The 26,608-nt window shown below is 41.3% G+C and overlaps 4 protein-coding genes across 5 annotated transcripts; 2 read left to right on the forward strand and 2 right to left on the reverse strand.

Annotated features, from left to right (window-relative positions):
• The first annotated feature begins 4,765 nt into the window (after positions 1 to 4,765).
• LOC127609886 (uncharacterized) lies at positions 4,766 to 7,556 on the forward strand. 2 transcript variants are annotated; one of them, XM_052079444.1, is made up of 2 exons: positions 4,766 to 5,121; positions 5,755 to 7,556. In XM_052079444.1, the coding sequence occupies exons 1-2, from the start codon at positions 5,047 to 5,049 to the stop codon at positions 7,507 to 7,509; spliced, it is 1,830 nt and encodes a 609-aa protein (XP_051935404.1). In that variant the 5' UTR covers positions 4,766 to 5,046; the 3' UTR covers positions 7,510 to 7,556. The 2 variants fall into 2 exon arrangements, with proteins under 2 accessions (XP_051935404.1, XP_051935405.1); XM_052079445.1 differs by lacking the exon at positions 4,766 to 5,121 and adding an exon at positions 5,178 to 5,454 and having other exon boundaries at positions 5,755 to 7,555.
• An 884-nt stretch (positions 7,557 to 8,440) lies between these two features.
• On the reverse strand, positions 8,441 to 16,377 carry fbxo5 (F-box protein 5). The gene is made up of 8 exons (XM_052079446.1): positions 16,157 to 16,377; positions 14,738 to 15,337; positions 13,932 to 14,102; positions 13,750 to 13,840; positions 12,868 to 13,077; positions 10,273 to 12,191; positions 8,902 to 9,777; positions 8,441 to 8,825 (listed from the first exon to the last, which is right to left on the reverse strand). Exons 2-6 carry the CDS (start codon positions 15,304 to 15,306, stop codon positions 11,928 to 11,930), a joined length of 1,305 nt encoding a protein of 434 aa, XP_051935406.1. The 5' UTR covers positions 15,307 to 15,337; positions 16,157 to 16,377; the 3' UTR covers positions 8,441 to 8,825; positions 8,902 to 9,777; positions 10,273 to 11,927.
• Positions 16,378 to 17,352: 975 nt separating this feature from the next.
• Positions 17,353 to 22,802, reverse strand: cdt1 (chromatin licensing and DNA replication factor 1). Its single transcript, XM_052081300.1, has 9 exons — positions 22,228 to 22,802; positions 21,529 to 21,770; positions 21,195 to 21,389; positions 20,385 to 20,530; positions 19,344 to 19,444; positions 19,044 to 19,232; positions 18,798 to 18,953; positions 17,939 to 18,140; positions 17,353 to 17,786 (listed from the first exon to the last, which is right to left on the reverse strand). Exons 1-9 carry the CDS (start codon positions 22,687 to 22,689, stop codon positions 17,623 to 17,625), a joined length of 1,857 nt encoding a protein of 618 aa, XP_051937260.1. The 5' UTR covers positions 22,690 to 22,802; the 3' UTR covers positions 17,353 to 17,622.
• A 91-nt stretch (positions 22,803 to 22,893) lies between these two features.
• Positions 22,894 to 26,531, forward strand: mtrf1l (mitochondrial translational release factor 1-like). The gene is made up of 8 exons (XM_052081303.1): positions 22,894 to 23,753; positions 23,814 to 23,887; positions 24,049 to 24,153; positions 24,707 to 24,785; positions 24,864 to 25,027; positions 25,205 to 25,322; positions 25,406 to 25,542; positions 26,092 to 26,531. The coding sequence occupies exons 1-8, from the start codon at positions 23,342 to 23,344 to the stop codon at positions 26,302 to 26,304; spliced, it is 1,302 nt and encodes a 433-aa protein (XP_051937263.1). The 5' UTR covers positions 22,894 to 23,341; the 3' UTR covers positions 26,305 to 26,531.
• Positions 26,532 to 26,608: the final 77 nt, after the last annotated feature.

A 26,608-nucleotide genomic window follows, 5' to 3' on the forward strand; every position in this document is an offset into this window, starting at 1 on the left:
CCCCCCCCCCCCCCCAAAAAATGTCAGGTTTACTGGAACAGCTGAACTTTATTTGGGGTTAGTCAGAGGCATTTTAAATAGTGGCTCCCATTGAACTTAAATTTGAATGTGATCGGTTCATTCTGAAAACAGTCATAGGTATGAGGGTGTCCAAACTTGTGCAAGTCCATGATCTCAGTTGCTTATTTTTACTTTCCCTTTTTGAAAAGGTAAATGCTCTTTCTAATTTCATTGTACAGGTTCTTTGAAATGTTTGAGCTCTGTCTCATTTATTTTAGATCACAAAAACTTGGCATTTGAATCGGGTTGTGTAGCTTTTTTTTCATGTACGGCATTGATCAGTAACACAATACACAAACCTAAAAAAAACGATTTCAGTAATTCTCATTGCTGGGTGGTGGTCTAATACATTTGTTAAGCACTGCACGTATGTTTACAATTCTTACCTTTCGTTAGTACTTTTGCACATGAATATCAGTGCAGAATTGGTCTCGAAATTATTTAAACAATTAAACATTTAATATTTATATCATTTTTTCCCCCAACTAGACATACATGGATTTTTTTTTCCTGATTTTTATCACGAATAAATATCTACTGACACCTTGGCAATTATTTACAATTTGGGCCAGTCCCATTAGTGCACTTTTGAACAAGAATGTGGCATTCACCAATGTATGTTTTGATTCTATAGGTATAGCATACGGTAGAATTTGAAATACTATTGATGTCTTGAGTTTTAAGAATTCTTCAGAATACTTATTTCTGAACTATTCTTCCAACATATTGGTCAACAATTTCGTTCACCTTACGAATGGGAACATTTGATCAATTTCCCCGATATCCAACCGGCTAAAAGACTGAGGCTGAGGAGACAGAAGAGAAGCAAAGTGTATTTTTTCCAATGCACCCCAGATGCATTTAATCACTTTTTACTACTGTACTCAACTTGTAGAGTAAACAGAATCCTAACTGTGCATGGAGCTGCCTATAGCGCATTCTAGTTGACGACAACGACCATGTACTAATGTATGTATGTATGTTTGTATGTGCGCCATTCACCAAATAAAAGATGTCCCTTTTATTTTTCAACGCTGAGTCCTTTGGTCTGCCTCTTTGTCCCCCCCCCCCCCACACACACACACAGACAAAAGATACTGGGGGGAAAAATGAATTTACAAGATAAATTGTCTGTGATGTGATGAGGAGAAAGTTGTATTTTACAGGATAAAAGTTGTAATGTCATGCAAAGAGTCTTCACATGAAGGGAAAAAGTAATAATAGTACAAATATAAACGGAATGTATATATTGTACAATGTAAAAATATTAATATTGTTGACAAATATTACGTAAAGGGAACAATTTCGACTTTTTTCCCTATTTTTTAACATACAAAGCAAAACAATATTTAAGTATTGTTATATTACAACAAATTCACGATTGTTTTGAAAAATGTTAATATTCATATATACGCTGCATATAAAATCGTGAGAACAGTACTGTAAAGATATAAGATGATTTAACTCATATTATAATAAAACAATAAATCAGACATGGTCAAAAGTGGTACAAATGTAACAATAGATCGATGTTTGCAGTATTTTCCTCCATCTATGAGAGCCAAATAAGGTCATGAAGAACAGCAAACGCTCCAGTTTCTGCAAGATGAGCTAAATTTTTCTTCCTCAGTGTTGTTGTGAGTCACTTTGTTTGTGAGTGTCACATGGAAGCGGAAATTTGACTCATAAATGTCAAAAGGAATGCACGCTGACTTTTCCCGCTTATTGCGACGAGCCGAGGAGTCCCTCCTGGAATGGACGCACGACCGATTTTTGCTGACTCGGCACAATCACAAAACCTGAAAAAGAAATACTTCCTTTGGAAATCACTTGCATTTGTCATTACGTGGATTAAGTATTGCAAATAAAGCAGGATATTTGGCAAATATTGTTCAGATGCTTTGTCCATACTGTATATTACAAGGAGAAAGTACAGCAACATATATTTTCAATATGGCGAAAATAAAGTTTTACATTTTAAAGGAAAGAAAATATTACTAGCTATTTAAAAAGAACGTTGTTGTGTTTTCACAATAAAGTATTATAAGTTTTTTTAAGGAAAAAAAAGGCATAGTTCCAATATTGATTAAAAACAGTCCCAACATGATGAGAAAAAACATTTGATATGACAAGAGTAAATTCCAAATATGACGAGAAAACTGGTTATTTATTGAGAAAAACATGATTATATTATGAAAATTCAGGAAAAAAATTGGCATTTTACGTAAAAAAGTTGTGATATTCGATTATTAAGGTGTACTTCTGTAGAACTCGTAATATTACATAAATAGCACCCAAAAAACTGTACTACTACAACAAAAAGTCTTGACGAGATTAGTCTTGCTGTGTATTTGGGACCGGCATTTGAGGTTTGGCGGATTAATACCACAAAATAATATGGTATGAGCTGCATGAAAACTGTGGTGTTTTCGAAATATAATAAACACAAGGAGCGTCTAATCTGGTCGCAACACTCTTATCGCTATGGTAAAGTTTAATGCCTTCAAAATACGATACAACGCAAATTCAAAGTGCATGAAAATGACGACTCACCACAGGCCCAAGCTTGATTTTCTGCAATTGGACAGTCCCATCTCGGGGTAATAGGAGCCAATGACACCGCAAGTGGTGTGGTTTATGTTCAGTCTACTTATTTTGTTTTAGTCGCCGTTGCTGCAGAAACCCCCCATTTCACACAGGTAGGATGTCGGAAATAGCAACAGTGCTATTTTGGCGATCTCAGAGTATTCAGCCATAACTTGAATCCAGTTGTCTCGAACGTACTTTTAAGGCCGCCGTCATTTGCGAACTCCAAGCAGCTTTTTTACTCATTTTGCGGGCTTCGGCGTTTTGTTTTTGAGCGTCATCGGTCACGTGACCGAGAAGCGCGGCTTGGCGTGAGTCAAGCGTGACACAGACGGATGTAACGGAGAATCCGGTAATTATTCAAAATAAAACACCTTTCGTATTCCGAAATAAATAAAACGGAAATAAGGCAAGTTATTTCTGTGCGGCCCGGTACCGGTCCGCGGACTGGCGGTTGGGGACCCCTGACGTACGTGACACGTCTTCTCCTACGTATGGCTGCCAGTTACGTATCTATACGTTTTGGTGTGCGTGCGTGTGCGCCGGCTCTTCGGTGCATAGGTGATTACTGTCTGCTTTTGTGGAGAGGCTTTACTCATTTACTCTCATCACTGATGATCTTAATGGACCAAACAGGGTAAAAATAGATAACGGAGAGAGGGCTTGAGCCTTTCAACGCCGTTTACGCGCGCGACTGCGCGTGTGCGCGCTCCTAAGTGTGTGTGTGTCAGCTTCAGTGCCCTAAAATACCACTAAAAAATGTTTGACAGTGTTTTAAAATAAGAAAAATAACACATAATACAATGACACAGTCATCGCTTTAAATAAAATAGTATGTAAAGAATTAAACAGTACACCATGATTATTTAATGGCCATTGCTGCTCGTTCTGGTGTGTGCGATGTGGCCACCAGGCGACACTATAAACCATACAGATGTGGTACATACTGTATTGATTTGATCACGAATCACGGAGGAAGACAATGACAGCTGTGTTGCAGTAATAGTTGTTTATCACAAAGGATAAAGAATATCTATCTGGCTGTGGATATTGCTGTGTGCTCCGTCTGAACGCTTTACTAACGTTTGTGTACAAATAAAAGTTGGTTAAAGAGTTATAATATCTTGCACACAAAAATGCACACAAACACAAAACTCAAAATGAAACAATTAGATTTTTCTAAGGCAGTTACATGGATGTTTCAAATAGCAGAGCGTGCCTTATTTTTATTTTTTTTTAATCACTGACCCATATCTCACAACTTGGGCCACTGTACTTGACTTGTCGAGATTGAGTGCAAGGAGTTGGGAGCTTTTAGCGCACCCGCGGGCACGCGCGCACACACGCACACACGCTCACACAAATAAATTTGGGGTGTGTCAGTGCAGCAGGTCATCAATAAGCAGAGGAGATAAATGATTCTGAATTGTAGAGGGACTAAAAGGCCATAGTGGCAATTTATCAGCAGCCTCCGCTATGGCGTCAACAACGCTGGCGTCTTTTACGTGTGTGGGGGAGGGGGGGGGGGGGTAACTTGAGGGGAAATAAAAGACATGTACTGTAGTAAAATCCTATTCTAAAATATATAATAAAGACAGGCTCATAACACAGACAATAGTATGTTTTAATGTCCACCTTTATTTATTTATTTTTACCTGATCCGATCCTGGATAAGCGGTAGAAAGGGGCATTTGGTTTTGCACATTATTTAAAATTATTTATTTCCCACACATGAACCTCAGGAAACAGCTTTATTGGGTTGATGTTGACAATGACAGTGGAATAACATGGCATCATGGCTCTTTATACCGGTAATTGGAGTGAACCAAGCTTGATGTTGCTCTTTGTCAACGTAGCTGTGATGTCTTTGAAGATGACAGATCTTAGAAAGAATTTCGGATGAAAGAGCAAGAGGGACATTTCATCTTGAGCAAGGTCTCGTGTGAGGGGGGCAGTGTGTGGTTATAAGAGTCAAACTCAGCGTAAATTTACCGTGATGACATGGACCGGAAGTGATGTCATTATCAGAGTTTTTGTGTGCGTGTGCGTGTGTCTGAGCTTTAAGTGCCTTGCTCAATGGGCTCTTCTGTACGGAAGAGGATTAGGGCCAATGAAGAAAGAAAAAATAAGGTTGGCAAGATTCTGACTTTATTCTCAGAATTCTGACTTTAAAGTCAGAATTCTCACTTTAATCTCAGAATTCTGACTTTAAAGTGAGAATTCTGACTTTAATCTCAGAATTCTGACTTTAATCTCAGAATTCTGACTTTAAAGTGAGAATTCTGAGATTAAAGTGAGAATTCTGACTTTAAAGTGAGAATTCTGACTTTGTGACGTTCGTGGAGCTATGAATTGTGGGGGGACCGTCAGCGTGTAGCGTGACTTGAAAGAACGGACATCATGTCGTCACCCAGCGACTTTTTGCGTGGCCGAGGAGTGTCGGAGGACATCCTTTCACTTTTGGAGGAGCAAAGGGTGAGTAAACAGTGCGTCGTGTTTGTTTCATTTGGAGTTAACGTGCTCCATGAAGCTTGTATCTCCGTTGCTAGTCCGAATGTCATGAATGGATGCACCCAGTTTACATTCGCGAATAAGTAGAACGTAACCAATTTAAATGGGTACGTTCCTGTGACGCCACACAACGTTGTTAAAAACAACACCACTCTCGACATCGAACCCCTTTGTGTGGATGACAGTGGCCGTCTGGAGCATCGTTGCAGCCTAATTGCCGTGAACTGAACACACCTGTGGTCGTGTCGTAGCAAGTACTGTAGTGACGTGCCGCAATTCAAGGCTACATCATTTGAAGTATGTGCACATGCACGCATAAATGAAGTCAACAGTTGATGAATTGCTGTCTGAATAGGGACTTTATTATCATAGTTGCATATTCTAATACAAATAGGTTATAGAGTAATTTTCAAGCATAAATGTATCTTTGTACATTCTTAACGGTTTTCAACATTGAAGAGTTGCAACATGTTTGCCTGTGTATTTGGTTTACAATTGTAGAGATTAGTATTACATTTGTGCTTCATACTTTAAAATTAAGCGATTATGTGTTACGGTGATTGAGTGTATATTTTTTCTATTTGTCTTGTTGTGCAGATTGACAGTGATGTCATAGCACTGATGGACGATGCCACCCTTGCCAATTATGTCCCGTGCTATGGAGACCGTATAGCACTCTTCAATTTTTGCAAGACTCAACAGCTCCCATCCAAAAGAAAAAATGGACTTTTGGAAAAATTACGTGAAAAAATGAAAATCAGGAAAGAAGACGGGAAAGAAGACACTTCCTCAAAGACACAACAAGCAAGACAGACGAAGAGGCAGAAAACAACGAGAAATGTTGCAATTGGATGGATACACAATGATGGAAAAATAACCAAACAGGTGAGGGAGAAGCAGGGAGGGGGTACCAGAAAATTTCAAATGTCCACAGAAGCTGGGTTGAAAGAAATTCTCAAGGAAGGAAAGAAACTATTTTTCCCCGATGGAATTTCTCCTAAAGGATCTGAATTGGACTTTCAGTTTGAGGTGTGGGATTTCAAACAAAACCTCCTAACTGATGAAACCTGCCAATCCATCGGCAATATGTATGAGGCTGCAAAGCTCACGTTGTTGCGCTTTTACATTGCAACAAGGCCAAAGGACGACCACCATGATGGCAGCACAGCGTCCAAAGAAGTATTGGTTGTGGCACACGCTGCCAGTGACTACAACTCTGAAATTGAAGAGGTCTCTGTCGATTCAAATGAAATCTACACGGCATTCGACGTTTCTGTTGATTCAGAAATTACTTTTGGCCCCACATACAACACGGAGGGAGATGCAGACATCACACTTATCTATGATGGTCCACCAGATTCACAAGATGTGATGACAATAACTGTCCACTACACTGACACATTGAATGATATGATCATAGCATTCTCTGAAAATGCAATCTTAAACAAATCACTCAATGTGAAACGCATACTCCCAGATAATACAGAAGAAGCAGGTGTTGGATCTGGAGTACTGAGGGATGTTCTCAGCTGCTTCTGGCAGGAATTCTATGACCGATGCACCCTTGGTACATCAATTAAAGTACCATTCATTCGCCATGATTTTCCTGCAGAAAAGTGGAAAGCAGTTGGGAGAATTCTTTTAAAGGGATACCAAGATTGTTGCTACTTCCCAAACAAACTTGCATTTCCTTTCCTCGAGCAGGTGCTTTTCAACTGTGTCTATAGTGATCTAAAAACCCATTTTCTGCAGTTTGTGAGCAGCCAAGAACGTGAAGTTTTGATGGAAGCAATGAAGGACTTTTCAGAAGTGGACCTAGATGATCTTGTGGAAGTTCTTGACAGCTACGGGTGTAGAAAAAGAATCTCTGCTGAAACCTTTCCCACAATACTGCAGGAAATAGCACACAAAGAGCTTATCCAAAAGCCCATGTTTGTGATTGACTGCTGGAGGGAGGTTACTCTTCACCGTGTTTCCATCAGTCTTGAAGCACTGAACAAGTTGTGCTCGGACTTGCAACCTACCTCAAAAAAAGTCTGCCAACTGCTGAAATTTGCAACTGATTTAACCCCAAAGCAGAAGGAAGTGATAAACCATCTGAAAAGGTTCATCAGAGAGTTGGATGAATTCAAGCTTCAGAAGTTTCTCCGGTTTTGCACTGGATCTGATCTTGTTGTAACCAACGCCATTCTTGTGGAGTTCCAGGAAATGACTGAGTTTAGTAGAAGGCCGGTGGGTCACACATGTGGAAAGGTTCTGCATATTGCTGACAGCTATGAAAATTTTCCAGATTTCCGATCGGAATTCAATGCTGTTCTTGAAAGTAATGTCTGGGCGATGGACATTGTTTAGCTTTTTCTTACCCGTAACTATGTTAATAAGCCATCGTAGGTAGGTTGCATCAGCACTACATGGCTTGGGTACGTTATTGTGTTCACTGTTTACATTGTTTTGTAGAAACAAACGTTGCATTGTTTGCCGTTTTTATAGTTACTGTATATAGAAATAACTTGCATTTGGTGTTATATTACAGTAATATAGTTCTGGGGTTTTATATACAAAAAGGCAAAGAAGTTATAACCATTGGATGGTTGTTTCAACAGCTATACTGTATTATTTAGGTCCATGCTTCTATCATTAAAAGTAAGAATTTATTGTGTTCAATAAACTTACTCTTCATTGACTGTTTTTCTGTCTACACATGAATATTGACGGTTAATATACTTGTGTGCAACGGTGAATGGTTTAATAACATTTTACATATATTTCCTAATGGCTGTGAGGCACGTCGGCCTCACAGTGCAGAGGTGCAGGATTCGAATCCGGTTCCGGCCTTCCAGTGTGGAGTCTCCGGCTTCTCCGCATCCTCCCACATTCCAAAAACATGCGGGGCAGGTTAATGGAACACTCCAAATAATTGTCCGTGATTGTGAGGGGAGATGGTTGTTCGTCTGTGTGCACTGCGATTTGCTGGCAACCAGTTCAGGGTCCCCCCCCCCCCCCCCCCCCCTCCCGCCCAACAACTGCTGGGACAGGCTGCACAGCATATCTCGTGACCCTTGTGAGGATAAAGCGGATCAGAAAAAGTGTGGAGATGTTTTCTATCAATATTAACAATAAGACATCCATCCACTTTTGACCCACATATCCTCCAGGGTCACGGGACATGCTGGAGCCATGGCAATGTTGTTTAAAATAAAGGTTTCAGAAAGGGCAAGTCCATGTACCTCCAGCCCACTGCTGAAAAGAGTGCAATTTAGAGAAGTCAAAAAACAACAACTGGTTTATGGAGCAAATTTGAAGCTTCATTTTCCCAAAATTGCATCAGTACATACTGTATGTCAAATAGACTTCAGTAATTCCTCTCTCAACTTAACATACAAGTCACTTGCATCCAATGGATCTGATGGCGCGTGCCATTCATTTTCCTCCATAAGCAAACAACACAGTTCAAATACAGTTTCATCACAAGGAAAATTGCCTTTTGTAGTGCACTCTTCCATACATGCAGTGACCTCTTCCGTTCCAACAGGTTTTAATTGATCCTCGGCACTGTGCATCGCAGGGAATGAATACATGACGACTGGTCGACCTGAAGCTGTATCATGGTGCAAGCTTGGTCTTATTTTGTGTGTGTTCCACGTGTTCACAACTTCATCCAGCTCATCCTGAACACAAAGCAGAATAGTTAAGTCTTATATTTTCATTCGTCCAAAAACAATTTGTCCAGAAAAATTATTCTACCTGCACAAGGTTGAGAAAGCAGAACCGGATAAGACTTTTATCCAGAAAATCTCCTGAAAAGTGGCCATCATCTTGAAGTGTTTGAAATAAATTAATCCAAAACTGTGCACTCTGTTTGCGAAGGGTGGACCACCACCCTTCAATACGCTGATTGGCTGTACTTCTTCCGTAAAGGAAACTTTTCTCCGCAGCAAAATTGTCTGAGTGGTTTCTACGCAAAAACATCTGCATCTGTTCTACACAAACATTTTCTGTGCCCCTGTCTGCACGGATCCTCTCTGGACACCCACCAATGCGTGAAACAGTTTTTATAAAATAACTTGCAACCACCTTAGGGTCACTGTTTGTGGTATAGGCTTCCGCCCATAACACATACCGGCTAAAGCCATCAATACAGCCATTGATGCCAATCCCGTAGGGCTTTAATTTGTCATAGCCATCCAGGTGCCAAAGAGCATTTGGCCCCCGACAGTTGTATTGGCGCCTTCTTGGGCGACGTGCTCTTCTTATTCCCACACCTACAGGGTCAACAAATTGTATAATTTGTCTTATTGTATCTTGTGACACAACAAATCCTTTTTGAATGGCACGCAGATGAAGCCACCGATAACCTTGCATCTGTCCACTAGTCATGATCTCGTGCTGGACAAAAGCCAACACGTCTCCCAGGTCTGACTGGTTCTTTCTTCGAAAAAGACCAAGTCTTTTGCATATCCTTTTCAGAGTCCGAATACTTAAAATAGTTTCAGCATTATGTGCTAAAATCGCAAGTATTTCCTTATTACTGAATCCAAATCCAAAACATAGCTTGATCAAGTCATCCAAATCTGGATTTCCAGCCACTGTTTGAGTTGCACCCTCCATCAGTCACTTTATCTGCACAAGAAAAGAGACAACAATTACAATCTGACAAAAAACAATGGTGGACATTTTGAAAACATGACTGCATGACCTTATGCTTGTTAAAGTTTTTAATAATGTTCTCGCTCATGGTACTGTGTTAGTTCAAACTCAAGTATACTCATATTCAGTAAATAGTCTAAAAGTAAATAGAGGTGGGTGTGCACATACTTCCTACGACACGACCGCGGGATCAGTGTGTTGTGTTCAGTTCACGGCAATTAGGCTGCAACGATGCTCCAGACGGCCACTGTCATCCACATAAAGGGGTTCGATGTCGAGAGTGGTGTTGTTTTTAACAACGTTGTGTGGCGTCACAGGAACGTACCCATTTAAATTGGTTACGTTCTACTTATTCGCGAATGTAAACTGGGTGCATCCATTCATGACATTCGGACTAGCAACGGAGCTACAAGCTTCATGGAGCACGTTAACTCCAAATGAAACAAACACGACGCACTGTTTACTCACCCTCTGCTCCTCCAAAAGTGAAAGGATGTCCTCCGACACTCCTCGGCCACGCAAAAAGTCGCTGGGTGACGACATGATGTCCGTTCTTTCAAGTCACGCTACACGCTGACGGTCCCCCCACAATTCATAGCTCCACGAACGTCACAAAGTCAGAATTCTCACTTTAAAGTCAGAATTCTCACTTTAAAGTCAGAATTCTGAGATTAAAGTGAGAATTCTCACTTTAAAGTCAGAATTCTGAGATTAAAGTCAGAATTCTGAGATTAAAGTCAGAATTCTCACTTTAAAGTCAGAATTCTGAGATTAAAGTCAGAATTCTGAGATTAAAGTCAGAATTCTCACTTTAAAGTCAGAATTCTGAGATTAAAGTCAGAATTCTCACTTTAAAGTCAGAATTCTGAGAATAAAGTCAGAATTCTGAGATTAAAGTCAGAATTCTCACTTTAAAGTCAGAATTCTGAGATTAAAGTCAGAATTCTGAGATTAAAGTCAGAATTCTCACTTTAAAGTCAGAATTCTGAGATTAAAGTCAGAATTCTCACTTTAAAGTCAGAATTCTGAGAATAAAGTCAGAATTCTGAGATTAAAGTCAGAATTCTCACTTTAAAGTCAGAATTCTGAGATTAAAGTCAGAATTCTGACTTTAAAGTCAGAATTCTGAGAATAAAGTCAGAATCTTGCCAACCTTATTTTTTCTTTCTTCATTGGCCCTAATCCTCTTCCGTACTTCTGTAATGGATAGAGAGAATCGATAAAACGTCACAACTACTAAATGTTAAAATGTAAAAGTTATGGATAGGGTTTTAGGTCCTTCCAAGGCTCCAAATCACATCGTCTGTTTTTAAAACAGTCCAAGACAGGAAAGCAACTTATTTTAATCGGAAGGTTGGCAGCCAACAGCCAGGAGAAAAATCGGTACCCCCTCAACGCCATTTAAATGACTCCGCCTTTACGAAGTGAAGATTTTGGCTCCAGCTATAAAATTGTTGTATGACATGATTTGACATTGAACTAAAACTCAAACATGATCGTTTAACTTAACAAACGCAATAACTGAATGACTTCGTTTCAGTAGATTGAGCCCAAGTAAGACAAATAGGACCGTAAATTGGCCTTGGCAAATTTGGTTGATACTTAAACGCTAGGGGTCACCACAAACGTATGTAACGTTTCACACAAATGCCATTCTTAGCACAGTGATTCCAAGAGGCAAATGTCAAATTTTATTAAACATTTATAAGGAAACCTCAACACAAACAGTACAGTAAATAGTTAGAACTTTTTAGAAGCCAACATTTATTTAAAACAATCTTGTAGCATGTTTTATAGACAAAACGATTAAATATTTACAATCACTTTAAATCTTAATTAAAATGTACAATATTAAAGTGTCACAAGTTTCTTCTGTAGTCTGTCTTGGTCAAAATGTTTTACGCTCACCGACAGTGGTGTGAGCTCAAAACACCACATGGCTGTTTGTCCAGGATGGTTTCGAAAACAAGTGCTTCGGTTCATTCAGTCGTGCCGACCATGGAGGCGTGCTTGTCAAGCATCATTTTAAATCATCAACACATTTAGAAACCCACACAAACAAACCCCTTTGAAACCCCTTCACTTTGGCAACAGTCGACAAAAGACGAACCACCCGTCGCCCGTCACAACCTCCTGACGTTCCTCTTGCTCTGAGCGCTCCCAGGAAGGAGGGAATAGGCACTTCCCGAGGTGGGAAAGTGGGAGCGGCACTGCACCACTCGGCACGGGGTGGACCCGTGGAAGGCCTCTAGGCAGAGGGTGCAGAAGTCAAATTGGCAGGAGGCCCGCATGCATGTGGCTCGCTGGGCCTTGGGCGAGTGCTTGGCGGGCGAGCCGCACTGTTTGCACGGCCGCAGGGACTCGTGCTGCTTCAGGTTGCTGGCAGCCTGAGGGGAATGATGGAAAAATAGATTTGAGCTTTAATTCAAGACGTTTCACAAAAAGTATGCCATTTATAATTTGTCATTTCTAGCCATTTTAGACGGCGCTGCCTATGCAAGGACAAAACAATGTGATGAAATTGTGGACTGAGCTTTAATTCAATGGATTTCACAGCCACATCATTTGTCATCTTCAGCAAACCCATGTATATAAAAACGTCAAGGGCAATTTAATTTCATGGCAAAAAGCTTTTTCACTTACCTATCTAATGCCACACCACTGCCACCAGGTGGCAAACTGAACAACTATGCAGAGAAGTGGATCTATTGTCACTTGGTCCAAATACCTCTCAGCCCTAAATCTTTAGTGACCGTCCAAATATTGTACAGTACACATTTCAAAAGTGCATGATTTAAGCTTTAATTCCAGCAAGCTGTTTCACAAAACAATGAATCATTTACCATTGAGGAATTGCCGCCATTTTGTACAGTCACTGCATTTTGTGTCCTCAAATGTTTATCATTAAGCACCTTGAATACTTTTCAGTACAGGTACTGCCAACTTGCTGTAATTACTAAACAATAACTCTGTGTGTGTGAAATGACTTAAATTAAACATTCCATGTCCACATTTCAAGCACATCTTGATCGTCTTATTTCACATCCCTTGCAGGAGACTCACCTGAATGTATTCGTTGAAGCGAGAACACTGCAAGCGAGATTGGCTGTTTTTCTGTACAGAGGCATTCCGCCTGTTGACGGATGATGATGATGACGCCGCTGATGGAGCATGTGGAGAGGCCACTTTCTGCATGCAGGACAGAACCACCCGCGACACGATACCGTCCCTTGTAAGACCGGAACTCTTTCGCTTCACAGAGCTTAATGACTCCTAAAACGGAAAAAGGGAGGGAACGGGCATTTAAAAAAAGGAAAAAAAAGTTGGCACACGAAAAGGTATGTGTGTTAGAGCAACTTTTCCCCCATTAATTTGCATGCATCACAGTTGACAATCACTATTTTGTGGAATTCAATAACGGTAAAGTGGAAATAATTAATTACATTGTCCATTATTTCAAATTTAAAAAATAAATTTAAAAAAAAGTCGGTTCAATACTAAAAATATATTTTCTTTAAAGTCAGAAGATATCTTGTTGTTTTGCATGTCTGGAAAAATCAACATGATTACATCGTTAATTTCAATTGGAACAATACATGAAAATATTAATTACATTTAATAATAATAAAAACAACTGTAACATGCTAGGCCCCTTTTTAAAAAGATATTCCTAAAAATGTTTCGGCCCAATCAGTTCACTAAATTGTCCAGAACATTTATATTTGGTGGACATTTGTGCTATAATGAAATGTATCGAAAAATCAAAGAATTAACTCAATTAAATAAAATGAAAATCAATTTGGTAAATTGATCATTTAGATTTTTTAAATTACTGAATTGAGTGTATTTAATTACCAACGAGGGAAGTTTTTTAGCAGCAAAACTTTTCTTTTTTTTTTAAAACAGTACTTGCCCAGAAATGACTAAGTGTGTGTGTGTGTTCACCTGAAGCATCTCCTCAGCTTGCTGGCACCTTTTCAGAGCAGCACCATCTTCACGTATGATCTTCCTCCAGGTTCTGCTCACCTTCTTGCAGCTGTGGGTGGCCAAACACACTGCTGATATCTCACAGCCACAACCATGCGCTACCTAGCACCCACCCAAAAACATGCACTTTGTGCGTCTACCTGATGAGGTCCATGTCTCCCAGCAGGGCCAAGATTTTGGCGAGAACGCTTTTCATATTCTTGGAGAGGAGAGACGAGAACACATCCACAAACTCGAGGCCCATGTGGCCGCCGATCACCTGGTGCAGCAGATGATCCTCGGCCACCTTGGAGATGATGCTCCAGTCATACCTGAGATGACAAACAACAAACAATTAAACATGGAATTTCAGAGTTCACACCACTTTTTTTTTAAAGTCGTGAAGCAAAGTTCAGCAATGTTCAAAGAAACCGGGCAGTTTTATCTGTAAGGGTTGTTTCGAGGCAAGCTGAAAAAGCCCGGAAATCTGAGTTATGATGATAATAGAAACATCAGCTTCATCACATGCAATCCATTAATACAAACTAAAAAGCCATGTGTCACAGCATCACCTGGCAAATAAGTTCATTTGTTGACATGGATCGATTGCTAATGTAGCAGTTTAATGTAGTTTAAAAAAAAAAGCAATGCTTCAATCACCGCTAATGCTGGTTGTCACTGTAAGGGTGAGTGGACTTCAAAGAAGAATACGACTGGCTGCTCTTTTAAGTTAACCGACTCCAATTAACTTTCTTCCCCTTCTTCTTGGACAAACAAAGGGTAGGGGTGAGCAGTTATGAACGGAGGAGAGAGACACTGTGAAAACGTGGACATCTTTTTTGCACGGAATCCCATGTTAAACAGGGGTTCACTGTACTGGATGTGTAGCCTTTGAGTGGTTTGACAGAGGTATGAAACTTTCTATTTTTTCCTGTCACATAAATACATTTAAAAATTCAGTCCCTACCGATTATTCTTGATGTAACTCTTGGCGAGCTCTTGACACACTGCCAACTGGAACTTCACAATGGGCAGGTTGGGGTTGTCATTGTGTTCATCAGAGGGGGTGGATGACAAAGAATACGCGAGTGGTTGCCGTCTGCAGTGGTCCATGGGTGTGGAAGCAGCTCCCAGGCTCATGGGGCAACCAGAAACCATGCCATCTTTGCATTGAGGGGACTGTTTGGGTGTCACAGTGGGAGGTGGCAAGGGCGGTATGATTTGGTTTTTTTTGCCCTGAATGTGGATTTCACCTTCGTCAAAATGACTGTTGTGCAAAGACAAGTAACCGCTGTCCTCTAGCCCCTCGTCGAAAGTACTTTCGTGAATCTTGACGGTCTGGTTTTCTTTGTCTTGGGCTGCTCCAATGGAGGAGTCATGGGGCAACAACACTTTGGACACCTTCTCGGCAATGGGATTGAAGGGGAGGGGGTTCTTAATGGGTGAATGTTTTCCATGGGGGCCTGAGGGCTTCTCTGGGGAGCCTCTCTCCACGTTCGTCTTCGCCTTGAACATGTCGTATCGTGGGCACTTCATTTTAGCTTCTTCACAGTCCAACACATGTACACTGCAGACACAAGAAAGAGGGTTTAACTTCATGATTTTGCATTGAACTAAGTATCACTTCATAATGCCCTGGTGACTGTAGATGGGAGGCAAAAAAATAGGTTTGCAGCACTTTTTGCTCAATGCCCAATTTGGGAACATATCACATTAATGAAAGAAGTCACGTAAACGTGTCATGTTATTACAGCTTGCTTTTTGTTCTGGTTCTGAATGTGCTGCAGCTCAGTGCAGGAGACGATCTACATGTGGAATCCAAGCCCACCCCAAAATCTTAAACTATTTGCCAGGGTTAACTGCCCCAACAACTGCAATTCATGAAAACAACATCCCATTGCTTGATCGAGTGCGTTTTTTAAGGATGCAAATTAAAGTTGAGGAATCCTTCAGATTTTTCTGTACAGTATTCGGGCCTCTGAGGCAAAAGTTCATCCCTAGCGTAGTTTGCATGCAAGCTAACGTAGCTACCCTAAACATGAACTTTTTGATAAATAACGGAACGTCGTAGAGTACGTTATTGTCACAACCGGGCTTGAAAGTGGTCAGACGTTGTTTCGTGACAGTTATGATCGAATTGAGATCATTTTGAGGCAGTCTAGATTTGGCGGGGGGCAGCCATTTCGACGCCAGACATTCTTTCCGCACACACAAGTGATTAAAAATACCGTAACGTCTTATTACATTCTAGATTAGAAAAAAAATCACAACCTCGCATTGAGGGTTTTATCTATTGAGGAAAATGCTCAAATATATTGATAGTTTACGTTTTCGTTGCATTAACTGGACACCCCTATGAAAGCACATAAGAACGAAAGTGACCTACCTGAATGTTTCTTTCCGTTTCTGAGCAGCTTCCTTCTTCTTTATTGCTCAGCTAAGTGACCGGCTGTGATTTTCTGGGCGATTAAAACAAAGTCGTTCAGCTCTCATAAAAGTCGTCCTCTCATCGCTTTCCGTTTTAAATTCCGCGGCGAGAAGGCGCAAAAGCGTTCAAAGAGAGGCGGGCGGATCACCATTTAAACCTCCGACCAATCAGCGGCAAGAGGAGTATGAGTCAGAGGAAAATGAAACAGAGCAAAAAACCCACGCATGCCCAGTTCAGCGCGGGCGATTCCCCATTGAAATCAGCAACCAATCGAGACCTACTTTGCGGAAGCGGGCGGAAATGCATGGCGCATGCGTAGTGAACAGAGTAGCCTAGCCTGCCGTTACCTTTTAGTAACTGCAATTGACATTTTCTGTTAAAAATATTACAAGTGCATATTAAGCATTAAAAAATATATATATCAGTAATTCATAACGAAAAATAGAAAGGGGAAAGGAAGGTTAGGGGGAAACAAGACAAAGAAAAACATGAAATAGAAAACGTTTTGTTGAATTGAATACAACTTTATTGTCAAATGTGCTTTGGTTATTTACTTGTATGGCGGCTTTCAGAATTTAGATTGCTGAAAAAAAGTTGACTCAGCAATTTTATATTGGCGGGAGAAGAACTACTGTTTCAACATGACTTTACTTTCACATAAATTCTGTGCTGCGATTGGCTGGTGACCGGTTCACTGGTGCCCCGCCTACTGCCCGAAGACAGCTGGGATATGCTACCATTGTGAGGATAAACAGATTAGAATTATTTGTGTGTAGTTTCTTAAAAAACATTTACATTTAAATCATTTGCTTTCTTTGCGATTACAGAAATAGCACCTAGTGTGACAACTCATGATTTTTTGTGCCTACTTTCTTCATTTTATTGACGACAGTTGAGAACCACTGGTTTATGGTTTCTTTTTACACTGTTCAAACTATTAATCCAGGAGATTTTTATTCACTTTTAGGAGAGGATGAATTAGCAGAAATTCACCGTTGTTGGTCAGGCTCCATCCTCCACAAGCTTGGTTAATTTTACGATGACGTAATGCTCTCAGAGCTAAGAAGAGGCTCACACTCAACTTTCTGACCAATTTTATATGTTTCCAGACGATGTAACAGCTGCAAATAGAGGCAACTTATTTGTTTCTTTAATTTTGCTTGTTAATTTTTGCACATGACCCCATGAAACTATAAATGAATCAACATCCATACTTAGATCCTCCCTCCCCCACACCAAAAAAAAAAAGGTTTAAAGCAATGTTATAAATTCAGGGGAACCAAACACATTTCCTCTTACACAAGCCTAACAACACTTATTAAACATGTCATAAGTGTTGTCGACCAAGACTCATTTAAACTGTTTTCAAACAAAGGTGAACAAGTCAACTGTGACACGCCCTGATTTCAGTCACCAAATTACACTTAGAGTTTCTCCTCTTCTCTTATGTCGCAGCTCAACTTGTCCAGAACTACGCCGAGGTCCATATGCTTGTTCAATTTAAGGTACAAGTCCTTTCTGACGGGATGTAAAGAAAGCCAGTTGGGGTTGAGCTCCGCCAACAATCTGATGTGTTTCTCCATTTCACCTAAATGCAAAGAGAGAGAAAATAAACACTTCAGATAATTGTTGAATCAGAAAATCCTTTTGGAATCTGGTGCTCTACTTCTTTGACTAGATATGTAGATGACACATGAACTAAATTACCATTCTGCCCTCGTCTTTCGGATGTTGACTAACCTGAAGTGAGAGCAGATCTGTAACTGTCGACCATCCGGTGACAAATAACTTCCATATTTAAAGCTTGTTTTTTTTCCGAGACAAAAACATTCCGAAGAATCCTCGCCAGCTCCCCGAGCCGGGACATCATCAAGAGACGCTCTTCTTGGGAGGGGCTTCGCGTCATAACCGCCTGCAGCTTCTGGGCTTCCTTTGCCCTGATCTAGATCAACAAAAACAATAAAAGACAATTAGGGACATATTCTGCTATGAGAGGCGCACAGTTGTACAGATTCTCTTATCGACTTGAGTACCGGTATGTCATTTACGCAACTTCATGCCAGATATGCATTTTGGGTGAGGCAAAACTAAATATGGGCATTCCCTGTCAAATTTGACCTCGCACATTCTCTTCGTCTTGCTCGCTTGCAAAGGGCTGTGCTAAGCGGCAACATCATATTGCACTTTAAGTCTGTAGGTTAACAAAAAACACCACACACTCTACTACTGTAGTGGTGGATTATATTTGGCGACTGCATGGTCAGTGGTTGAGTGGTCGCCTCCCAAACCAGAGGTTGTGGGTTCCACTCCCAGGCCCTTGTGACCATGTTGAAGTTTCCTTGAGCAAGATCCTGAACCATAAGGTGCTCCTCATACTGCGCCATAAAGCGACTCCCAGAAAGCTATTAAAATGCTTATGCCACAAAGTTTTTAAATTCCTCATTTCTTTTTGTAGACCAAGCCGACTTTGGCATGCATCACCACCAATGCCTGATTGGAATGTTGAGAAGCCTTGTGGTTTCTAAAAGTTATGGAAAGAGCAATTCTGGAAAATTCTCCCAAAGGTGCAACAACAACAAAAAACAGGTGAAATACATACTCTGTCTAACAAGGACTGCGACACTCCATTCAGCGCGTTTGGAATACGAAGTGGAGCCGATGTCTGCGTGCACTTCACATTCGGTAGAGACGTCTCTTTACTTGGTGCACTTTTATCTTCTGCCTTCTGAACGACAGAGAGCAGTGCTTTCTCCATCTGGATGAAAGAAACAAATCACATTCAATTCATTCAGAAATGTGTCACGGTTGACATGATGCAGAATATACAAAATCCATATTCCCGGACCTTGGGTGTGATGAGAGAGTGGGCCTTGTCCAACACCTCCTGGGCAGTTGCCAGCTTGTCAGAGCGAGGAGGTTGTGGCAGTAAGCTTGCTCGCACAGCTGGTATACTGTCCACATTAAAGTTAGGGTGCCAGCGGGTCAATTTGTCTTCCGGCACACTCATTGGAGGTGTTAACGAGGAGAGGAAAATCTGAAAATGGAAGGGCGGTGTTAAAAGACTTGATCAGCAAATAATAGCTCATCCTCATTGTGTCTATCAAAGCCGCACATTTGCTGCCAAATCCAGACGAATAAAACTCACCTTGTGGTGGTGTTTAACAATGGAAACGAGGTTGCGGTGGAAGATATGTCGTCTCTCTAAAAGATCCGAGGCCGTCATGGTGGGTTGACCTTCCTTTTGGCCTGTAAATGATTAGTACACAATTACAATACAATACATGCCGACACAACCTCGGGCTGAACACGCTCAAGACTGTAGAGATGATCGTGGACTTCAGGAAACATTCTTCTCCTCAGTTGCCTCTCACACTATCCAACTGCCCTGTGTCTAGCGCCGAGACCTTCAAGTTACTGGGAATTACAGTCTCCCAGGACATGAAGTGGGAAGTCAACACCATCTCCATCCTGAAAAGGGCCCGGCAGCGGATGTACTTCCTGAGGCTGCTGAGGAAGCATGGCCTGCCACAGGAGGTGCTACGACAATTCTACACGGCAGTCATCGAATCAATCCTGTGTTCTTCCATCACGGTTTGGTTTGGGGCCGCCACAAAAAAGGACAAAATCCGACTTCAACGGACAGTTAGGACTGCAAGAATCAAGACAAGGGCACGGAAAATCCTCCTGGATCCCCCGCACCCTGCCCACCACCTTTTTCAGCCACTCCCCTCAGGCAGACGCTACAGATCCATGCGCATCAAATCCAGTAGACACTTAAACAGCTTCTTCCCTCTAGCCATTAACTCCTTAAACAGTCACTGACGTAGTCACTCTTCTTGCACCACAAAATGGTACTACAAAACTACTGGTTACTCTAAAATGGTTCAATGATTTTGTTGTTTACGATGATACTAGTGCAGCGTGTTATACCGGAGACAAATTCCTTGTGTGTTCTACATACTTGGCCAATAAAGATGATTCTGATTCTGATTTATATTGCGCTTTCACAACAGCGGCAGCTGTAACAAACCAACATTGAAATCAGTAATCATATTTCGAGAAAACGTTTGGGTAATGGATGAAATACACCCCCCCCAAAAAATTTTTTTTGTATTAGACAGATTTTACATATCAAAGTTTCCTACTCTGTCAACGAGAAAAAAATAAGAAGAAAACGTTTACGAACCATAGAAAAGCACAGGTTCCACAGTGAGCTGGTAGCTGCCCTTCTTAATAGAGTTGTTGTATGTCGGGATGTTCCTTTCCTGTCTGAAGGTGTAGGCCTGCGGAAAAACTGTCTTCACTTGGCCAACGTGGCTTTCTTCAAACCGTCTGCAGATACGGACCACAAATAGGCACATGTACAATGTTCAATACAACTAATGCGTGTTTCAGTCCAGTACTTGCACACAACGCAAACTCTGAAGTCAGATTACAAAGGGGCGGGGGAAAAAAAACCAGTAAATTTTAGCGATATGGACAGAGCCGGGTCGGAAATTAAGTCATCAAGCTGTAATTTCTGCAAATAATTGACCCCCCCCCCCTCCCCAAAGGCGATACAATTTATGGTACCCATTTGAGTCACCTCATTCGTAGGCCAGAGTTTACCAAATGGGGGTCCGTGAACCCCTAGTGATCTATGGTTCCATTTAAAGGGGACTGTGAAGATTAAAAAAAAAATCCCATGACATTGATTGAAATTGGATTATTGTACTCAAATGTGGCAGAGAACTTTACCTGCCTTAAACTATTGAGCGCAAGAGTACTTTTTTTCTCTCTGGTGTGATTCATTGCCTTTTGATACGGTACAAGTAAAAAGGTAACAAAAATAATTCAATTTAAAATGCAGTTTCCGCTGTTTCGATGCAAATCATAGAATAGATGTCCATACCTCGCCATTTTCTTTTCTTTTTTAATCGGTGGTTGACAATTCATAAGTACTGTGAGTAAGCAAATGATGAATAAATAGGGGGAAACATTCAACAGTTACACCTACCTGTGTATCATATCCTGCACTCCCTTTTGGATCTTGGAGAAAGTAGCAGTTTCCAAACGGTTGAAAAGCATGGCGACCAACGTGTCCATGCTCCTAAACATCTCAGCCAGTACCTTGAACTGGTAAGGCAGGGAGAGGCCTGGGGGAATGTCTTGGGCTAGATTGTGATACTTTTGGTATGCTGGCTGTGGAATACTGAGAGATTGAGGGGAAAAAAAAAGTTTAGTTTCTAATCTTGGGCTGGAAACCATTACTGCTGCACAATATATTGTAGGATTACATACTTCTCACAAAACATAATGCAAGCTATTCACGGGAAAAATTATAAACTCACCTCTCCTGAGCTTGTGTCTCTTTCTGTGACTTTTCATTCTCTAAGTCGCTTTCCTTTGCCTTTTTAGCTTTAGCTGCAAGCTCTTTTGCTCGTGTCAGCGCGGATTTGGACAAAGCAATGGAGGATGACACTGATGATGTTGCAGCTGAAGTGAACGATGCAGCAGTGCCCAAGTCATCGGCCTGTTTCTTGATCCTCTGAAGCAGAGACTTGTGGGCTGAAATTGTTTCTTCGCAAGGAGCCTGAAAGACGGAGTGCTTCTTAAATTTGTGGCAAGAGTTGTCAATAGGAATGACTCAGAAAAAAAAACACGTTTTGTTTTGTTTTCAAGCCAGAGCAAAGCACTTTTAAGCGGTGAAAGATTACATTTATCCATCATTGTTTTGACCACCACACAATATCTATTCTTAAATCCCCGTCTCAATTTGTCACAAAATATTAACTTCTTTATCCGTTTTTTCTCTACCGCTGGGAATACTATAAATCATCGTGTAGATCTTTATATCCTCTCAATGCTGCGTATTGTGATTTGCCTAACACCATTCACGTGAGAGTTCATGTGTTACTGAAAAGATTAGCGGATGGGTGTGAGAGTTCATGTGTTACTGAAAAGATTAGCGGATGGAAGATACTGTAAATTTTGCTACAAAGGTTTTCACTAATATATCATCATTCATTGGCTGGGAACCCAAACCTTACCTCTTGTTTTGGAATAGAGAGGACACATTTCGTTCTGGTCACGCTTGTTGTTTTTACTTGCGCGTTTATTCGGTCGACAGAGCATGCTTTCACTTTACGCCGCTTTTTTGCTGTGTTGTGTTCCGTGGAAGCCAAAACTGTGTCCGTCCCAAGTTCTGCGTTTGGAGAGGTCCGCTTAGATATTCGGGGAGTGGTAGAATTATCTTTGGGCTTCTTGCATGTCTCAGATTCTCCTTTCGGTAGCGTTGCATCACCGTCGATAATTCGCATAAACTCATCGCGAATTTGGTTGGAGGACGATTTCGAGAAAATGTCTTTGTTTGAAGAGGACGCGGAGTCTGTTCTTGAATTGGCCGCGCTGCTTTTTGACGATCCACGAGAAGCAGCGTCTGTGGGTTTTACCACGTCAGTCGTTTTCTTCTTCCGCAGATAAAAGAAATCTGTTACCAGAGGCTGAGACATGATTCAAAAACAATGTGAACACGTCGATCTTCTGTCGCTGACTGAAAAAAATGCCTCGCTGTTTGTAGTCACAGCAAAAACAACTTTCCCGCGAAACCGATTAAACCACGCCCATTTCCACATACGGCAGGAAATTACGGAAGTACAGTATCAGAAACACTTTTTGTGTATTTTTTCGGGATAATTTTTGTGGAAATAAAAAACCCAGAACAAATATACTTTACAGGGTATTTGTTGTCAGCGATACATAAACTTGACCGATTCTCTCTTCCTTCGAGTCGCTGGTGGATTTTTGAACAGGAGAAGTTCACTACTGCGCATGCGTCGAGTGTCCGATATGGCTGCGCCCTTCTGCAAGGTGGTGTTTTTTGAATTTACGAATGGAATTTGTCTGTCTGGGTTCTAGATGACGGAAATTTGCATTATCGCCATAAATTATCATCATCTCCGTTAATCAATTTCGGCGATTTGAACGTTCGTTTTTTTCGCGAGATTGCTTGTTTATCTGTAGTTTGTATTATGTTCCCTATTTCGGTCTCATCTTAATTTGCAAATTGTTACCTGGCGTAATTCCACCAACTGCTAAGAATGCGCAGAATCCTGATGGTAGTGACTGGTTCTGATGTGAAATAGAGACATCATTCATTCAATCATGTTTTTCAGAAGAGCTATTCACCTCCTACGTGTAGAAAAGGAGTCTGCCTTAAACTTGCTCACGAGTGGTTTTAAAAATGATTCAAGTTTAATTAAATATAGTAGGTTTCATAATCACTACGTCAGAACCACAAGGCTTTTTCACACTGGCAGCAGGTTGAACCTGGCCAAGTTATTATCCCTGAATGAATTATTCTCCAGGAGGTCCCTGCTAGACTACCTGAAAAAGATTGACTCAGACTATAGCGATTTGTTGAGCGCGGTCAACTGCGATGATCAGGAGCAGAGCAGTGCTGAGGAGTTAAGGGGCAAGAGGACCAAAGTGTCCCTCCTGGCTCCCCTTATTCAAACCATCAGGGAGTTGGACGCCAAGCAGAAGGAGATGATCGAGATGGAGGCACTTCTTAAGGGTGAGATCGACTTCTGATGAACGTAATGAAGCCTTTGTATGATTATGGGTGTTCCGACAGATGAAGATCTACGAGAAATGGCTGAGCAGGAGAAGGAAGGCTATTTGCAAAACATCCACGATCTGAGGCAGAAGGTAGCCTTGAGTTTGATATATGATGGTCGGTACTTTGCAGATTTTCATTTCCCGTATCACAGGATGTTCTGGAATGGATCCCCTGTGCTAAGTGGGGGACTACTGTTTATTCTGAGTGCAGTTTGATTGTATTTTAATCCAATTTTCCACCACCATGTCAGATATTAGATCTTTTGATCACAGAGGAGGAGGATGATCTGAGTGAACTTGTGCTGGAAGTGACAGCAGGAGTTGGCGGACAGGAAGCCATGCTGTTCACTGCTGAGGTTGGCCTTCATTTTAAACATTTATAATGTATAAAATACCTGCGCTAAGTACAGTGTGGCTAGCCGTGCATTTGGTACCTGGGCTTTCGGTAGGGACTTAACTGGTGGAAAAATGCTGATGTCGTCGAGAGCCATTCATTCATTCATTCATTCATCTTCCGTACCGCTTGATCCTCACTAGGGTCGCGGGGGGTGCTGGAGCCCATCCCAGCCGTCTCCGGGCAGTAGGCGGGGGACACCCTGAATCGGTTGCCAGCCACTGTGAAACCGACGTGCTAACCAGTGTTCTTGAAATCTGAGTTGTTAAAAATTAAAAAAAAGGGCCTTTCCTAATATATTGGAAGTTGTATAACCCAGCATGACTGATTATAAATGCCCTGGAGAGATTAGATTGACATGGCAACACAGAATGTCATCTGATTGAACAAACAAAAAAATATACAGTTTATGGAATGAAAAGATTAGAGACACCCGCCACTGGCTAAGTATGATGAGTTATGGATATCAACTTTCTCAATAGTTAACTGGGTTCTGGTTTTTTTCCCTTTTGAAGCTGTTTGACATGTATGAGGGCTTCGCTCTGCACAACGGCTGGTCCTTTGACGTTCTGGAACACATGAACAGTGACCTAGGTCAGTCAGTGGACACATGCAGTAAATGAAAGAAAGCTCACAAAATACTCGCTCGTTGTATTCTTTTCCTGTGCCCAGGTGGACTGCGTCACGCCTCTGCGAGCATCAGCGGCTATCAGAGCTACAAGAGGATGAAGTTCGAAGGCGGCGTTCACCGTGTGCAACGGGTTCCCAAGACTGAAAAGCAGGGCCGCATGCACACCAGCACCATGACTGTGGCCGTGCTGCCCCAACCCACTGAGGTAGAAGCCTGTTATGTGTCAGCTGTAAAACAGAAGGTTTATGGTCTTTATTTTTGTGTCAAAATACACATACTTTAGGTGAAAAACAAAAATATCAGACACATTACATCCTTTAATGTGAAGCAATGAGTTTGGGTTCTCATGTCAACCTGACCCTTTTGTTGTGGTCCTCTTTAGATCACGTTCACAATCAACCCAAAGGACCTGAAGATCGAAACGAAGCGGGCAAGCGGCGCGGGGGGTCAACATGTCAACACCACAGACAGCGCTGTCAGAATAGTACACCTGCCCACTGGTACAAACGCATCCTGCCGCTTTGCCCCTTGACAAGATTTGAATGATCCTATCCCAACTGTCGTGCTTCTTTGTGTGTCCAAGGTGTTGTAGCGGAGTGCCAGCAGGAGCGGTCTCAGATAAAGAACAAGGAGAAGGCCATGAAAGTTCTACGGGCAAAACTTTACAGCATGAAGGTGGAGGAAGAGACCAGCAAGCGCTACAATCAGCGCAAAGTGCAGGTACTTGCTGTCTGAAGTATGCTTGTCTTCGGGCAGTAAAACAAACTAAAGCTGGATTCTTTCGGATTTCCACTGCAAACTTGAGCCATGTATTGGTAAATATCGCTGCTGTGGCAATGTAATTTCCCTCACAGGACTTAAAAGTGGCATGTAGAGTCACAGATTTAATTTCAGATATTTATTGAACAGGACTAACTATCACAAACACAATGCAACACATATAGTAATACTATACAATGAAACTAATATACTGTATGGATTCAAAATACATGGAGTGAAATATTTCATGACATATTTGTATAATTTTGATGATTCTAGTTTGCAACAAAGGAAAATCCCAAATTCCCTATCGTGTGAAATATACGTTACATGAGAACCAATCAAAATGATTTTTAGTGTTCAGTATAAATGCATTTATAATTTACTTTCTGAATCACTTTTTCCTGCATTAAATTAACCTGCATAGGAGACTTTTTTTTAACTGAAGCAAATGAACTTTTCTATCATATTCTCATTTATGCTCTCATATTCTCCATGCTTTTGCCACAGATCGGCACCAAAGGCAGGTCCGAGAAAATCCGCACGTACAACTACGCCCAGGATCGCATCACTGACCACCGGATCGCTATGACGCTGCACGACATCAAGACGTTCTTGCTGGGAGAGGATCTGCTGGATAAGATGAACTCCTCCCTGCAAGAATTCTCCAACCAAGAAGAGCTCATTGAACTTCTGGAGCAAAATGGCTATAAGGAAGGATGATCATGAATTTGGACCAACTGTCTATTTATCAAATCAGTGCCTGAAATTCACTTTTCAGGCTGTGGGTATTAATAGTCTGCTCCTACACTCATCTGTGAACAATTTTAATGGGATTTGGGGGTTGGATTGCATTGTGATTAGGAAACGAAAAGTCAGCCCCAATGCTAAGATGATATGTTATCAGCATATTGATCATTTCTAACACCATTTCATGATGGAAATTGCTGGGGGGAAAAGGCCTGAATTGCAAACAAAAAAAATGGTTTCGGATGTAAAAATATTGTAGATGTCTACTTTGTGCAAA

Source organism: Hippocampus zosterae, chromosome 11 (genome assembly GCF_025434085.1).
Source record: "Hippocampus zosterae strain Florida chromosome 11, ASM2543408v3, whole genome shotgun sequence".
NCBI lineage: Eukaryota > Metazoa > Chordata > Actinopteri > Syngnathiformes > Syngnathidae > Hippocampus > Hippocampus zosterae.